Here is an 18,173-nt window from a genome sequence, read left to right on the forward strand (position 1 = left end):
ACAGATTCAATGCAATCCTTATCCAATTACCAATGGCATTTTTTTATAGAACTAGAACAAAAAAATCTAAAACTTTGTATGGAGACAAAAAAGACCCTGAATAGCCAAAGGAATCTTGAGGGAAAAAAATGGAGCTGGAGGAATCAGACTCCCTGACTTCAGACTATACTACAAAGCTATAGTAATCAAGACAATATGGCACTGGCACAAAAACAGAAATATAGATCAACGGAACAGGATAGAAAGCCCAGAGGTAAACCCACGCACCCATGGTCAACTAATCTATGACAAAGGAGGCAAGGATATACAATGGAGAAAAGATAGTCTCTTCAATAAGTGGTGCTGGGAAAACTGGACAGTTACATGTAAAAGAATGAAATTAGAACACTCCCTAACACCATACATAAAAATAAACTCAAAATGGATTAAAGACCTAGATGTAAGACTGGACACTATAAAACTCTTAGAGGAAAATATAGGAAGAACACTCTTTGACATAAATAACAGCAAGATCTTTTTTGACCCACCTCCTAGAGTAATGGAAATAAAAACAAAAATAAACAAATGGGACCTAATGAAACTTAAAAGCTTTTGCAAAGCAAAGGAAACTACAAACAAGACAAAAAGACAACCCTCAGAATGGGAGAAAATATTTGCAAATGAATCAACGGACAAAGGATTAATCTCCAAAATATATAAACAGCTCATGCACTCAATATTAAAATAACAAACAACCCAATTAAAAAATTGGCAAAAGACCTAAATAGACATTTCTCCAAAGAAGACATACAGATGGGCAAGAGGCACATGAAAAGCTGCTCAACATCACTAATAGAGAAATGCAAATCAAAACTACAATGAAGTATCACCTCACACCGGTTAGAATGGGCATCATAAGAAAATCTACAAATAACAAATGCTGGAGAGGGTGTGGAGAAAAGGGAACCCTCTTTCACTGTTGGTGGGAATGTAAATTGATACAGCCACTATGGAGAACAGCATGGAGGTTCCTTAAAAAACTAAAAATAGAATTACCATATGATCCAGCAATCCCACTACTGGACATAGACCCAGAGAAAACCATAATTCTAAAAGACCAATGCACACCAGTGTTCATTGCAGCACTATTTACAATAGCCAGGTCGTGGAAGCAACCTAAATGTTCACTGACAGATGACGGATAAGAAGATGTGGTACATATATACAATGGAATATTACTCAGCCATAAAAAGGAACAAAATTGGGTCATTTGTAGAGACGTGGATGGACCTAGAGACTGTCATACAGAGTGAAGTAAGTCAGAAAGAGAAAAACAAATATTGTATATTAATGCATATATGTGGAATCTAGAAAAATGGTACAGATGAAAGGGTTTGCAAGGCAGAAATAGAGACAAAGATGTAGAGAACAAACGTATGGACACCAAGGGGGGAAAGCAGGGAGATGGTGGTGGTGGTGTGATGAATTGGAAGATTGGGATTGATATATATACACTAATATGTATAAAAGAGATAACTGATAAGAACCTGCTGTATGAAATAAATAAATAAAATACTTACATGCAAAAAAAAAAAAAAAAGTCAAACTTCCAGTTATAAGATAAATAAGTCATAGGGATGTAATATATAACATGATGACTACAATTAATACTGTGGTATGATATATAGGAAAGTTGCTGAGAGTAAATTGTAAGAGTTCTCATCACAAGGAGAAATCTTTCTTTTCTTTTTATTGTATCTATATGAGATGGTGAATGTTAACTAAACCTACTGTGGTAATCATTTCACAATATATGTAAATCAAACCATCATGTTGTACACCTTATTCTTATACAGTGATGTATGTCAACTATTTCTCAATACAAGTGGAAAAAAAAAGAATAAATATAAAGAAAAAGATAAACATCTGAGGCAATTTCAGATGGAGGTAAGTACTATTAAGTAAAAGAAAGCAGGTTGAGGGGAAATGGAGGGGAGGTTGTATCCTAAATAGGATGGTTGGTCAAGGATTGAGATGATCAGAAGTAAGCAGAGTCCTCAAGGAAGTGAGAAATATCTGGGAAAAACTCATTCAACACAGTGGGAACTTCAGATCTAGAACCTTGAATCCTGAGCTCATGCTAGGGCTGGAAATCCAATGGCTGATAAAAACTAATGGGATACCTAACCTCAAGGAGCTTACAGCCCCGTGAGAGAATCAATGAACCTTAATAAAATTAATCACACTCCAAATGCAAAGCTCCAATCATGGTAATTTTGCTCAGCAGGAACCATTGACATGTTTGGTTATATTAGAGGTGGGGGTCGGGTATAATTGGCACAGGATCCAGATTTGCTTTTCATGGAGATAACTAGATTACACTTGACTGCTATGTGCAGGAGCCTAATAGTCTAATCTCAGAACAGAATGCAGGCAATACACCGCCGCTGAGAATGAGAGCAAACCAGAAGAGTGGGCTCTGGTCGGGACGGCAAAGGCAGCAAATGGCTGAAGACCTGAGAGAAGAGAGTGATTTAGTTGATGCCTATAGCAGTGAGATACAGTAAACATTGGAATCTTCCATCTCAGAGCTGAAGAGAATCCATAAGATGACCAGCTCCAGGACTTGAGAGAAGTGAAATGTATGTGTGTGTGTGTATGTGTGTGTGTATGTGTGTGCATGAGAAAGAGAGATTTATTTCTTCCCTTAAAGTCAACACAGGATAGAAAACTCAAAATTACTGAAGACAGAACATTTTCATAAAAATCAGCAGTGATTCCAGTTCCCAGAAATAGACACTGATAAAATTACAGTTTACTTCTTTCCAGGTTTTCCTCAACACATTTTTTTTACACAGTTGATATTGTACTACATATGCAATTTTGTGCTGTTTTTATTCCCCACTTCACCTCATAATATAACTTTATAAAACAAATAACATCTCCATGTCATTCATATTAATTATAATGCTCATTTATCACATAAGGTAACAAAGACTGGAGAATTGACCCTTGACCAAAACCTCACAGTTAACAAGGGGTCAAGCCTTCTGCCCCATAGTGCAGCATTTCCGAGCCTACATCCCAGATCCTGAAGTCATGTGTCTAATGTGTAATACATTTCTAGACCCTCTATCTGGGATATACACATGTCTTCTAATATAGGCTGTCATTAAAGAAAATATACAATAATGATCTTTTAATTAATAAAAAAGTTATGAAAATAAGTATGAAACAGGTACCAGAAGGTCAAAGTGGACATATTACCTATATTATGTGACCTTACAATATATAATTACACGTAATATTGTGAAATACTTTCTACCATCTCATAAAATGGTGTGTTGTGGTTTAGCAGAGAATCTCCTTGTAATCTTTTAAAAATAGTATCTATTAGATCTAACAGTATACATGTTATAGTGTAACTATCTTATGGACTGTAATCCAAACATTTCTACATGTTAACTCTGTTCTATGTAGAATAAAAGCATCTGGAAAATGTGAGAAAAAAAGAGATTATGTTTTGAAAATTTTCTGTCCATAATTATCACTGTAAAAGACTGTATTACATTTGATGTATCATAATTTTTTAAAAATTTTCCTTAGATTGGACATTTCTAATGCTCACAAGGTCTTGCTAGTATAGACAATATAGGCAACAATATAATGAACAGCTTAAAATTTAAAATCATTTTGGTCAATTTAGATTAATCGTAGGAGTAGGAGTAACCATTTACTTGGTTAAAAAGCTCGTGACTCTCATTTGCAACAATGTGGTTGGGGTATTATGCTTAGTGAAATAAGGTAGGGTATATGCTTAGTGAAATAAGTCGGGCAGAGAAAGAAAAATACTCTATGTTATCCCTTGTATGTGGAATCTAAAAAATAAAACAAATGAATGAATATAACAAAACTGAAACAGACTCACAGATATAGAGAACAAACTAGTGGCTACCAGTGGGGAGACGGAAGCAGGAAAAGGCAAGATAGGGGTGGATTAAGAAGTACAAAATACTATGTATAAAATAGTTAAGCAATAAGGATATATTGTACAGAGCATGGAAATTCAGCCATTACTTTTTTGTAACTTTAAATGGAATATAATCTATTAACAATTGAATCACCATGTTGTACACCTGAAATTAATATAATATTGTGAATCAACTCTGCTTCAATTAAAAAAAAAAAGCTTCTGACTCTTTACTACATTTCTCAAATCTTCTTTCCACTTGGAACATCCTTCTCCCTAATCTTTGTCTCTAAATCATAATCACTTTCAAGGGCCCAAAAAACTATGCCGTCTACCTTGACCATTTTCCTGCCTCGTCCTCCTCTTAAGACAGAAGTCAGCCTCCTCCCATGCAAGCGCCCATAGCACAGTTTTCATGAGAGGGGTGTGCTTCATTCTAAACACACTGAATTAATGATATGTATATATGTGTCTATTAACAGACTGTAGGCTACCCGAGAGGCTGTTTCTTGTTCTCCCTCATAACTTCCCCTAGAGATTTTCCATTATTTCAGGCTCTCTTCTGTATTTTGTTTGTATTTTACCAAGAGTTCCTATGCGTTTGGAGTAGAGGTCAGAGTCAGAGATGGGAGAAGCTTGTCATACCAGATCAGTATAAAATCTTGACAAGAAAACCTAAGGATTCTTATTTCTTTCGCCCTCTGAAAAAAGAATAAGAAAATATATTCATATGTGTTGCAACATCTCAAATTGAAAAAAGAATAAGAAAATATATTCATATGTGTTGCAACATCTCAAATTGAGGGCTAAGTTTCATCCAAAAGGCAGTGAGCAATATTACCGCAGAAGATTTGGAAACCTGGTTTTATAAACAGGATGTCTGGGAGATCCAGGCGAGAGTTTGGGTTCTAACTCTACTTTTGTCTCGATAAGTCATTTTAAGGATATAGCTGTTCTGAGCCTATTTTCCCAAAATGAGACATTAATTTTTGCTTCATAAGTTTTGGTTAATTTGGGGTTAATTTTTGCCTCATAATTTGCATCTCATATTAAAAAATGAAACAGTAATTCCCTGGCAGTCCAGTGGTTAGGACTCCACTCTTTCACTGCCGAGGGCCCAGGTTCAGTCCCTGATTGGGGAACTAAGATTCCCCCAACCCGTGCGGCATGGCCAAAAAAAGAAAAGAGAAAAAAAAAAAAGGCATGTACCTTAGCTGTGATCTGAGCTTCCCATTCTCTTTCAGACAGGAAATTAAACCTTTCCCTCCCCATTAATGCGTTTCTAATTCTGGTCTTAGACAATCACCACACTTGGTCATTCTACATCCAACACACACACACACCCCCCATGAGTTATGCAACTGCAGCTGGTTACTATGAAGCTGCATTTCGGCCCAAAGAGAGAAAAATCTGAAACCAATTTCAGAACCAAGAGGAAATTTTATTCATAGGAGTATTTCTATTACCCAGTCTGCTCAGATACAATGTCAGGGCAACATTTTTGCCTTCAAATCAGCTTTCCTTATTTCCAGAGAACATTTCACTTTCTCCATCATTAAGCCACTTTTCTTTAATCTTTGTGTAAAGTTCTCTACGGCTTTGCAAAGTTCCTCACTCTCCTGAAAGGCAAGCTGAAGAAAGAACATTTTTTGAAGTTAACAATTTAAGAACTGAGACTCAGCTCTACACTTGGAAGCTAATGAGTAGTGTTTAGGTGCCCAAATGGGGGCTCAGAACAAGGCTAGCTTCAGTACGGATCTGGGTCTTCAACATGATGAATCATTTAAATTTGCAGGATGGCTGGGGGCTGCCTAGGGCCCCTTTCAGCATGCTGCCAAGTGTCCCTCTCTTCCCCCTGGGGTACAGAGATATATATAAAATCTTGCAACTTGGTGTGTCTTGGGGGAAGTTATCACTGCCTGCCCCTGGGGTACATTTTTATTTTCTGAAAATAAAATTTAGTGGCTTAAAATTTAGTGGTAATAAGTATAGACTAAGAGAGGAGTCTCAATGAAAATGGATCTGTTCAGCATTTTTTGATTTTTTTTTTAAGTCTAGAAAAATTTTAGAGACTTTTCACAGCAATACTTCCAAGTCTAAGACATAAGTTTATGTACCTTGCTCTTTAAAACACATGAGACAACAACCCCTACCAAAAGCGCCTCATGAGGTATTAATGATGATGGTGGAGAATGGGAATTCATATACAAAAACATGAGTTACTAGTTTATAGGCCCCACCCTACAATCAGGCCAAGACCAATCCATTCAAAGACATTCCAAATTGAACAGCTATTTACTGAGCATATGCCAAGAGCGACACCAGGCCCTGGAGGCACAGCTGTGAATAAGACAGAAAAGAGCCCACTCTTACCAGTGCCTTCTCCAACTCCAACTCAGCTGGTTTGGGAGCTTCTCGGATCAACTCACAGACTGGAAGGGTACTGCTCCACTCTCCATCAATGCACTGTTGGTGCTGTGTGCCCACCAGGCGGTACCTGGACGCAAGTTAGAATGGCAACAACGTTTACACTTCCACCTCTTGAACTGGGCAACTAAAGCTGGTTTTATGTAACAGTATTTCAGTATTTCACACTGTAATAGAATCTACTTTTCTGCCCCAGAGCCCTAATGCACGCTTAAGTTATCTCAATATTACAAAGCAGTCATAAAGTAAAACCACTCTCCTGGGGGTGGAGAGGACCCAAGTGATGAGTCAGACTGTAAGACATGGAGGAGTGAAAAATTCTAAATATGTGTTCTTACGCACACAGTTTTTGGGTGGGAAGGGTGAGGGAGGAACCTCTTCATTGCTCAGTAACTTTAAAAAAGTATCTGTCATCTATGCTCTAAAAAGGAGTAGAAAGCTAGAGACAGCCTTCAATTAAATCTTGGTGAACTGCTTAAAAGGAGCCTCAGCTCTTAATCAGAAAAACATGAGAGTTGATGGCAAAATGCATTGGAGGTAAATAATGAGATTGAAATGCCAGTGAGGTCACATGACTCTGAGTTAATAAGATTGAGGCCAGGGAAAGAAAAGGTTAGGAGATCTGTAAGGGGGTGATGGGGCAGTCTAAGTTAAGGTTAGACTTTAATTACTATGTCCTGAGGATCTCTACTCTAAATAATTCTATTTCTGTACTTCCATATATTCTGTGTTTTTTTTGAGTTTTTTGTTCTGAGACTGTTTAGAAAAACATACTTTTTTGGGGGGGTGGCTGCATTGGGTCTTTTGCTGTGCGCAGGCTTTCTCTGGTTGCGGCGAGCGGGGGCTACACTTCGTTGCTGTGTGCGGGCTTCTCATTGCAGTGGCTTCTCTTGTTGCAGAGCACAGGCTCTAGGCGCGCGGGCTTCAGTAGTTGTGGCACATGGGCTCAGTAGTTGTGACACACGAGCTCTAGAGCGCAGGCTCAGTAGTTGTAGCGCACAGGCTTAGTTGCTCCGCGGCATGTGGGATCTTCCTGGGCCAGGGCTCGAACCTGTGTCCCCTGCATTGGCAGGTGGATTCTTAACCACTGCGCCACCAGGGAAGCCCCAGAAAAACATACATTTTAAATATTTTATCTTGTCTTAGCTAAGAGAAAAAAGAGTGATACTTCTATTAGGATAAATAGGAGGATCAGTCTGTCTTCTAGGGCTTGGGGAGAGCTGGCAGTGGGCTAAAGCAGCTCTCAAAATCAGAACGTGCAGGACTTCCCTGGTGGCACAGTAGTTAAGAATCCACCTGCTAATGCAGGGGACATGGGTTCGAGCCCTGGTCCGAGAAAATCCCACATGCCGCGGAGCAACTAAGCCCATGCGCCACAACTACTGTGCCTGCGCTCTAGAGCCTGCGAGCCACAACTACTGAGCCCACGTGCCACAACTACTGAAGCCCGCGGGCCTAGAGCCCGGGCTCTGCAACAAGAGAAGCCACCGCAATGAGAAGCTCACGCACTGCAATAAAGAGTAGCCCCCGGTCTCTGCAACTAGAGAAAGTCCACGCACAGCAACAAAGATGCAACACAGCCAAAAATAAATTAATTAATTTTTTAAAAAAGTTAAAAAATCAATTCAAAAAAAAAATATATCAGAATGTGCTAGGTAATCAGGGGACTAGGTTGAGACAGACTGGGTCTTTTCCAAAACAAGGCTACTAGTCAATGGGAAAGGTCTCATATTTAAAAGGCTGCAATACACTTACCTCGCTTCACAGTAATAAGTAATGGTAGATCCTGAGTTGAAATCTATTCCTTCAAAATAGCCATGAGTTGGATTCTCAGGAGGGCCACAGTCTCCTGAGAGACAGAAGTATAAGAATGACAGCTGTGAAGTCCAGTAATGCTCAATTAACAACGCCAGCCCCGTAAGCGCAACTGTGTAGGCCAGCACCTGCCACCTTCACAGCAGCCCATGTAGGATCTGGGACATGTTCTCCATTCATTTCCTTCTGGTCAAATCATATTTATCCATGGGAAAGACTCCCTCCCCTGGCTCATTCTCTGAGTCATTAGTGATGTGAGAGTACTTTGTGATTGGCAGGAACTTGAGGAAAGGAAGGTTAAGTTGTAGAGATGCTAATTGTCAGTGTATAAGAAGGGAAAAATTAGGCTATAGGTAGAGATGGAAGAAGTAACTCCTGAAACAGTAAATAGTGTGAGCTCAAATGGAGGTTGACTACCCCTGGGTGACAGTTGTACCATATGAGAGATTCAGCAAAAAAAGGAGAACAGAGCTGGGAGGAAAGAGGATGAGTCTGTAAAATTATAGAAAGAGAGTTGGACAAGGTACTAGATGTTGTGAGTTTTGGTTTTGGCTCTTCCACTGACCACATGGCATGAAAGAAGCCATTTTACCTTTCTCAGCTTCTTTCTGTTTTTTAAAAATTAATTAATTAATTATTATTATTATATTTTTTGGCTGCGTTGAGTCTTCGTTGCTGCACGCAGGCTTTTTCTAGTTGAGGCGAGCGGGGGCTACTCTTCGTTGCGGTGCGCAGGCTTCTCACTGCAGTGGCTTCTGTTGTGGCGGAGCACGGGCTCTAGGCCCACGGGCTTCAGTTGTTGTAGCACGTGGGCTCAGTAGTTGTGGCTCTCGGGCTTTAGAGCGCAGGCTCGGTAGTTGTGGTGCATGGGCTTAGTTGCTCCACGGCATGTGGGATCTTCCCGGACCAGGGCTTGAACCCATGTCCCCTGCACTGGCGGGTGGATTCTTAACCACTGCGCCACCAGGGAAGTCCTCAGCTTCCTTCTTAATCTATAAGATGAGCAGGCTAAATAATATTATCCCTAAGGTCCCTTTCAGCTCTGAGGTTATATGAGTCTAAACTTGTTGATCAAGATTAACAGCTAAATTAAGAATAATTATGTAGTTATGTATTTATTGAAACACAAAGTCTTCAAAATAAATAGATAACTAAAACAGCAAAGCATAAAAGAGCATGTATAATATAATACTATTTTTGTAAAACACAGTCACATACCAACATATATGAACAGAAAAAAAGTCTGAAAACTATATACCAAAGTACTCTGTTATCTCTGGGTGGTAGGTTTGTAGGTAATTAAATGTTTTCTTCTTTTAGTTTCTGTATTTTTCCACAACAGAGATGTATTACTTGAGCAGTTAATAAATAATTTTTAAAAGATCAAAACCTGAGTTCAAAAGTTGTGTGGAAGAAAGGAAAAAGAATTTCAATGAGTTGATTAAGGAACTCCAGTGTCCCAAATGGACACCTCACCAAAGATATACAGATGGCATATGAAAAGATGCTCTACATCATATGTCATCAGCAAAATGCAAATTAAAACAACAGTGAGATACTATTACACATCTATTAGAATGGTCAGTCTCTGGAACACTGACAACACCAAATGCTGGGAAGGTTTTGGAACAACAGTATTCATACATTGCTGGTGGGAATTCAAAATGGTAGAGCCCCTTTGGAAGACAGTTTGGTGGTTTCTCACAAAACTAAATATACTCTGACCATATGATCTAACTCCCAAAGAAGGTGAAAACTTACATCATAGAAAAAAACCTTCACATGGATATTTTTAGCAGTTTTATTCATAATTGTCAAAACTTGGAAGCAACCAAGATGTCCTTCAGAAAGTGAATGGATAAGTAAACTGTGGTACATCCAGAAATGAAACATTATTCAGCACTAAAAAGAAATGAGCTATCAAGCCATGAAAAGACATGGAGAAACCATAAATGCATGTTACTAAGTGAAAGAAGACAAAATGAAAAGGCCACACAACGTATGATTCTAGTTGTATGACATTCTGGAAAAGACAAAACTATGGAAACAATAAAAAGATCAGTGGTTGAGAGGGGTGGGGGAAGTAAAGTGATAAATAAGCAGAGCACAGAGGATTTTTAGGGTGGTGAGAATACTCTGTATGAGATTATAATGATGTACATATGTCATTATACATTGGTCCAAATCCATTGAATGTACAACACCAAGAGTGAACTCTTAGGTAAACTATGGACTTTGAGTGATAATGATGTGTCAATGTAACTCTATCAATTGTAACAAATGTAGCACTCTTGTGAGTGACGTTGATGATGGGGGGGCGGGGGGTAGGCTGTGCATATGTGGGAACAGGGGCAATAGGGGGACTCTCTGTATCTTCCTCTCAATTTTATTAGAAACCTAAAACTGCTCTAAAGAAATAAAGTATTGAAATAAATAAATTTGCAATGTTAGATGTGTACCATTCCAAATGAGATTTTAAAATTAATTTTTTGTTTCCTATGTTTTAATTTAAAATTCTGGTTAGGAGTGCATTGTAATACCAAGTCTGCCCATCCAGGATCTTTTCTTTTATTCATGTCTTATTTTATGTCTTTTGGTAAATTTTCCTATAGGTCTCATGAATGGAATTATTTTTACATTTCAATATTCATCTGATAACTATTACTAGAAAGTGAAAACTGTTGATTTTCAATATTTATTTTGTATCCAAGAATGAAGTTTTTAGTAGAATTTCTTGGATTTTTCAGGTATATTTTGCAAATAATGATATCCTATGACTCACCAATCATTCTAGGACTCTATCCTATAGAAATAGTAGCATAGACATAAAGATGTATGTGTATAGACATATATATACAATAACATTAATTTCATCATTGTTTGTAATAGCAAAAATATGGAAATATAATAAACGTTCATCAATATGAGAGATATGGAATAAATCATGGCATATCCACATGTAGTTAAAAAGCAGGAGATAGAGTTATACATACCGATCTGAAAAAGATTCCCATGTATATTGTTATATGAAAAAAAAGCTATTTAAAAAATATGTATAGCAAAGTCCCATCTTTGTAGGTATATATGTGTGTTGGTATGTGTGTGTGTGCATTTATTTAAAATATCTGTGTAAACATAAGAAAAAGTCATTAAACACATCCAACTAATTACCTCTGAGAGCTATGAACTGTAGTGATAAAAGGAGGTATTTTCAACTCTTATTTTATGTAATTTTGCAATGATGAGTAATAGTCTTTTTTCCCCCTGTTTTTGTTTATCTTTCAAAAAAAAAAAAAGTTATCGCTTAATCTTGAAATTTAAAAAAAATATAGTCAGATGTCCCAAACTACCCTGTGTTAGATCTAGTAGTACAGGAATCCTACTTGGGGGTGGCGGGGGGGCAGGTGTTGTTTATTGTTTGGGTGCTGACCATTTCATTAGAGCGCATTGCTTGTGTTGAGGCTTGGCTCTTTCTTGGCTGCCTGCTAGATCCTAAACCCTTCCCAGATACAAAAAAGAGGTCAGCGTTGTGGGTATGTGGTGAATGGCTAGACTTTCACTGCCGATCAGTATCTTTGGGGTTTGCACTTTTTTTCTCTTATACTTACTGCTTTTGCAGACAGGAAAGGGAGGCACCCAGGTGTGGTTCTCTAGGCACCGGCTCCAATTGCTGCCCTTGAGGACGTAATGCTCATTGCACTTAAACGTGATAGTGTCATTCACATTCACAGGCTCCAAGGAACTAAACTCACCATTCACCAGCAAAGGGTCAGGACAGTGGCCCACTGAAGAAGAAAACAGGCAGAGATCTGAAAGGGCTAAGCGGAAACCCACCACAGCAAAGGCTAGACCTCCTCAGGCTTCATCAAGAAAATTGAAAATGAGAAGTAAAACTGCACCTTTTAATATGGACTGGTACATGGTACGAAACCATATCAATGCAGAATGAGAAAAGACTGGGTTGCCCTAACTGTGGTAGAGAATGTCTTGATCATGCACAAAGTGACAACTGACATTTGAACATACTAAAATTAAGCATGTAATTGGAAATTACCAATAGCACATTCATCATTCTCTTATGTTAAGCATTGTTCAAAATTCTTGCGCCCATGTTTGAGGCAAATGTTTCCTTCCCTTTCATCCTGTCAAATACACACATTAGTCATCATTTTCTACTTTGTTTCTTTTGTTCTGCCCAGGTAGAAAAACAGGAGAATACAGAGGGATGTGAATTTGGTTGTATGAATAAAGGATAAATATACAGGTGTGCTTTAGGTATAAAGGAGAACTTTACACTCTAGGTTTAAAGGAGAACTAATCCAGCTATTCCTAAAAACAGTATTAATAAAGAGAATGTGGACTAATTATTCTCCATCTCTACAGACACCACAAATGAGTTTTATGAACCTGAACAAATCACTTAGATTTCAGTTATCACATTTGTAAATTGAGAACATAAATTTTCCCATTTCAAAAATTATATGATGGGGCTTCCCTGCTGGTGCAGTGGTTAGGAATCCGCCTGCCAATGCAGGGGACACGGGTTCGAGCCCTTGTCCAGGAAGATCCCACATGCTGCAGAGCAACTAAGCCCGTGCGCCACAAGTACTGAGGCTGTGCTCCAGAGCCCGCGAGCCACAATTACTGAGCTCACGTGCCACAACTACTGAAGCCCATGCGCCTAGAGCCTGTGCTCCACAACAGAAGCCTGCACACCACACGAAGAGCAGCCCCTGCTCACCACAACTAGAGAAAGCCCGCGTGCAGCAACAAAGACCCAATGCAGCCAAAAATAAAGTAAATAAAATAAATTTATAAAAAAAAAAATTATATGATGGATGAAATGAAATGATAAGATATATTTACTTCAAAATAATAATAATGCAAAGCAGAATTGTAGATTAAAAAAGTCATGTTGATCATACATATGAGTTCATTTTACACTTATGTTTTTTGTATATGTTTAAAATTTTTCATAACTTAAAAATTTTAAAGCAATATGATATTAAACAAATTACAGCCCCCCCAAAAAAGTAGTTTTAATAAGTAGAAGAAATCCTTTCCTTCTGGTAGGGATGATTGCATCTACTAATTCAACTAAATTAATACTAAGAGCTGATTATGTACCTACTAAGAGAAGTTCCACAACTAGAGTGCTTTAAAAATGTATTACTAGAAGTTGAGAATTTTTTTTCTTATAAAGTCTTGCCATGGCCTACTGGAGGTACGATATGAAAGAATACAGAGGGATGACAAGGTGAACAAAGTAGCAGAAAGATCAAACTTACAGCGGCACTCGGGAGCGGGGGCATTCCATCCCTTAGATGCATTACAAAAAAGGGTTTTCTCTCCTACCAGGTGGTAGCCACTGTTACATAAGTAAGTCCCCAGAATTTGTCCTTCCCCCTCCTTTGCAACAAATATGCTATTGTCCACTGGGGGGAGCTCTGGACAGATCTCTGTTGGAGGAAAAAAAAAAAAAAAAAGATTCGTTTGACGTATCACGTGTCCTGAGGAAGCACTTACTAGATTCCCCATCCAAGTGTCTTTTGGCTTGATTATTAATTCTGATTCCTTGTACTCTTCCATGTCCATGTACATCCACATCCCTTCCTGCCCAAGGATTCCCAAAGTTTTGTTTTCAAAAGGATAACGGGAGTTTTACTCAAGTTCAGCCATAAGTTATCCACTCCTAAAATAAACAATCCCCTTTCCAAATAGTGGTCCTGGAATTTATCATAAATAAGACCTCTCAAGATTTTGAAATTGGTACATTTTTTGTTCCCAGAACAGAAAGGGAAAGTAGCAGATAATGACCCACTTCATAGAGCAAAATCATTAAATATTTACTATGCCCCTATTGAGTTCAGAGCATTAGGCCAAGTAATTTGAGATTTTTCAATAAAGGAAATATATTTTATAAACTTCAATTTCATTAAAACCCCAGATAGAATGCCTCATAATCCACAAGCTGATATCACATGCCTTACAAACTGAGGTTTAGAAAAGCATACGTACCATCTGAGGCAGAAATCAGCCACACATCCACAAGACAGCACATAAACCAAAAAAACATCTTGCAATCAAAATTGTTTGACCCGGGTTGGAAATAACCCAGCCTAGGATCCTGGTTTAGATCAAAATAGGTCTTCTCACACCACTTGAAATCAGACCAACCACCTCCTTCCTAGAGAAGGGGTTGTCTTGATTTCTATTCCCTGGAAGGAAAAAAAAATTCTACAACAGGAAATAAGAGTAGCTGTAAGGAAGTTGGTACAAAGAGGGATTTTGCAAAAACCCAAAGGGGTGATAAAAAAGAGTTGCCAGTTTTAAAACTCAGTTTCAGAAATGGCCCAAGTGTTGCTTATGCAAATCCAGGTGACCAGCCCCTTTGAACTGCAGGCTGATCCTTCCTCAACAGATTTGGGCCAAATGCTCTTGCCATGACCTTCACACCTGTCGATATTTGCCAGTGTTTACCATCCACTTTCTGCAACTCTCTCCAGCATTGTGGGTAGAGGCGGGGAGGTGGGGGTGGAGGTGTGCATCCCTTGTGCTTTCCCAAGTAAAACCCAACTCTGGGTGCTACCTCCTCCCCCTTTCTCAAATACCAGGTATCCTAAGACGGTAAGCAGCATTGAAGACTGAAAGCTCAAGGAAGTCAACTAACCTTACCTGTCTCCAACCTTCCAGACCATATGGCTTCCCAGAAAGGAGCTGGTCCTGGTGGATTCCAAACTTGAGAAGGACTCCAAAGTCCTGCAGCGACACAATGTCCTCATTTGCCAGGTCTGCACCAGGCTTCCCATTCTGTGGTCTTCTGGGCAGGATTTGACCTGAGTCCAGAGTCAACCAAATGAGCTAAGAGAGAGATGAGGGGAATGTTTGGTCTTGGGAATGAAGCATGTAAAATTGCTTTTGGGTTCCCATAGCTTCTTGTTCATGATGATTACAGCCATTAGCTAGTTGTCTGTGCTCCAATTACAAAACTGGGGTAAAATTCCTACAGAATCTTAAGTTTAAATAAAATAACAAATATAAAGCATAATAATACATATAAAGCATAAAAACACAGTAAGGTCTCAAATGTTATTCTCATCCCCACCCATTATCATTACTTTGTAATGATTTGTTCATGTCTTTCTCCCACACTAGACTATGTTAAAAAACAAAATTCAAGATCTAATTGGCTTTATTCAACAATTCATTAATCGGGCAGCATCCCACCTAGTAAATAGAAGGGCATTCTGAGGAGTTGTACAAAATGGAGGGGTTTTATAGAAGCAGAGTGGGGCAAGGAAGTTACTAGCAAAAGAAGAGGAAGAATTGTTTCAGGATAGGTCACCTTCTTTTGGGGAAAAAATGAGAGTCTAATCATGCAGATTACCTCATTAGTGCTGACCAGAAAATTCCAGACTGGCCCAATTAAGAGTATATTCCTGGGGAAGGTCAAAATTGCAATTAGGTCAAGTATTAATATTAAATCTAGGTTTGGTATCAGGACTTTAGCACAGATGACGTCATTTGGGACCTGTGGTTCCCTCTTTAACAACTGTCAACAACTCTAGAACAGGGATTGTGCCTCATCTGTGTTTGCATTCCCTTCCTCTGCATTGCATAACGAAAAGTATTGATAAAATTGTCTGCTAAATGAATAAAGCAATGCAGAGTAAATGAAAAGAACAGTCACCCAGAAACTCTACCACAGCCCCTCAAATCCATAGTGATAACTTATTTATTATATACTGCTTTTATGGTTTTTCTGTGTCTTTGGTCAACTAATATGTGAGCTCTTATAGTGCAAGCATCTTTTAAAGTATAATTTTCAAAAAATTAATAACATGACATTCACGTAAATATAAAATGAACAAGTGTCAAAGATTTCACTCAACTTATTAATTAATGAGGGAACCATTAAGATGCTACCGTGAATTTAAAGAAGAATTTGAGGAACAGATACATAATATATAGTCAGTCAAAGGCAATCTAAAATGACTTTTCTACTAGAGGCAAAACTGGTTAATATACAGAGCAACAAACTGTAATACTTGAAATCAGATTTTCTAACTGATGGGAATTAATTGAATCTCTACTGGACAAAATTCTTTTGCTTTACCCTGATCGGGAATCATTTGCATTGTTCTCAGAAAAGAATCATTTGCATTCCTACCCATTTTCTACAAATTAACCTCTACTCTTATAAGAGAGTTGTAAAAAAGCCTGGTTAATAGAAAGTCAATCAAAATTACACACCCTTATGGAATCAATAATCCCTAGAGAGTGTCTGCTAGAGAATACTCAGTAATTCATAAAAAAATGTCTCCAGTGATCTCTTTTTGCCTAGTTACAAGTTTTGAGTAATTTTTAACATACCACATATTCTATTTCTTGAGGAATACATGTTCCTCAGTATCTAGTGTACATAATGTTTGTACAATAAATAATAAAAAATGAAAGAAAATTTTGTTTATTGCTACATAAACATGGGTATAAAATAGAGCATTATTACAGGAAATAATTGCAAATAAGTCTTCGTCTCAATGGCTTATATTAGATTCAGAATGATTAGGACTTTAGAAAGGTACTATATTGCTTATAATACTGTCTTCCTAACATTTCTTCGTGAAATGTAAAAATATTTACACTGAGTGGGATATAGAGAGACTATAAATATCCTCACAAAGTTCAGGTCAGGTTTTATGGTCAAATAAATTAAAAGAAAACTTTGTTTTCAAAGCGTATTGAATTTTGTAATTCCATATAAGGGATTACATGTTTTATTATGAGTGTCCAAGGTTGAATAAACTAATAAATGAGCAGTAAGTGACCTTTCTAAACTGTTGAACAATTTGATCTAATCCAGATTGTTTCCTGGAGAACTAGGGTAATAAATCAGGTGCAGAAGTTGTACTCAGACTGGTTTGATTACTTTACAAAGGGATGGCGCCAGTAATTAGCGGAAGAGATCAGAAGGTGAGGGCGGAGGGGTAGAAAAACAAAAGTCCGCAATGCCTAGGCTGGGGGAAGAGTTGTGGGGAGTTAAACAAGGGGAACACACCCTGTGATGTGTGTGTGTGTGTGATTTTAAGAGAATTGGGAAAAGATTTTTAAAAGTTCTACAGTATGTTATGAATGGATTTCCTTCGGTCTTTGTCAAGACAATTCAGAAAAGATCTAAATTGCTTCTCTGGTTATTTTTTATTTACCAAGTTGATGTTTCTTGAATGCCTCACCAAGAAAAACCTGGGCCAGAAAAGTAGCCTTTATGCAGATTACATGAGAATAAAATATATAAATTTTAAAAAGGTCAAACTGTTCATGAAACATTGTAGAATAAGCTTTGCTTGTGAGTCAAGACAGACATGCACTACAGCAAGATCAGACTTGATGAATGACAAATAGTGTGCCTTTAAGTGGTAGCAATATAACTCTTCAAAGACTACTGCTCACCTTGTTATGTCCCTTCAGACTTACTACAAAGTCCCTATTACCTACTGAAGCAGATTGCTATTCATTCCCAAAATCCATTCCATCCTTCTTCTTTAGTAATTAAACCACAATTATAGCTGGCACAAGGTCACTTGGAATTTTTTTTTAAAAAATACATATCAGCCTGCCTGCAGTTATATATAGCCATGAGCTATGAGAATAAGTACTGCGTGCAACATTTAGAAAACACCCTTAAAGGAAGTTGGTGTACCCTTTTTGCTCCCTTTTTACTGACTGGAATGTAGATATGATTCTGGTAGCTTGAGTAGCTATATTGTACTATGAGGTAGAATCCAGCACATTGTAGGTGAGAGTAGTAACCTTCTGCATGTGTAAGGTGCTGTTATTTTGGATTTGGTGACACCTTCAGCTGAAACCAACTCTAATCTGAAACACTGATGAATACAAGAAAATAAGGGTCAACTGGTATTTGAGTGAAAGGACCCAGGAATTTAAATTTGGAAAAAAATGTTTAATAGACTTTACTAAATTG

At 38.0% G+C, this 18,173-nt stretch overlaps 2 protein-coding genes across 4 annotated transcripts in view; both read right to left on the minus strand.

The window, feature by feature from the left end:
- Nucleotides 1-6,576, minus strand: part of C4BPA (complement component 4 binding protein alpha) — a 56,088-nt gene extending 49,512 nt beyond the window's left edge. The window contains exon 1 of one of the 3 annotated variants that reach the window (XM_061185439.1): nucleotides 6,323-6,576. The gene's annotated coding sequence lies outside the window, so the exon portion shown is untranslated. The remainder of the gene's footprint in view (nucleotides 1-6,322) is intronic. The other 2 variants (XM_061185443.1, XM_061185442.1) reach the window with 2 other exon arrangements.
- C4BPB (complement component 4 binding protein beta) lies at nucleotides 5,437-14,267 on the minus strand. The gene is made up of 6 exons (XM_061185445.1): nucleotides 14,210-14,267; nucleotides 13,480-13,650; nucleotides 11,800-11,976; nucleotides 8,132-8,225; nucleotides 6,323-6,446; nucleotides 5,437-5,580 (listed from the first exon to the last, which is right to left on the minus strand). Exons 1-6 carry the CDS (start codon nucleotides 14,265-14,267, stop codon nucleotides 5,437-5,439), a joined length of 768 nt encoding a protein of 255 aa, XP_061041428.1.
- Between the last annotated feature and the right edge of the window lie 3,906 nt (nucleotides 14,268-18,173).

The sequence above is a fragment of the Eubalaena glacialis genome, chromosome 3 (assembly GCF_028564815.1).
Source record: "Eubalaena glacialis isolate mEubGla1 chromosome 3, mEubGla1.1.hap2.+ XY, whole genome shotgun sequence".
Lineage (NCBI taxonomy): Eukaryota > Metazoa > Chordata > Mammalia > Artiodactyla > Balaenidae > Eubalaena > Eubalaena glacialis.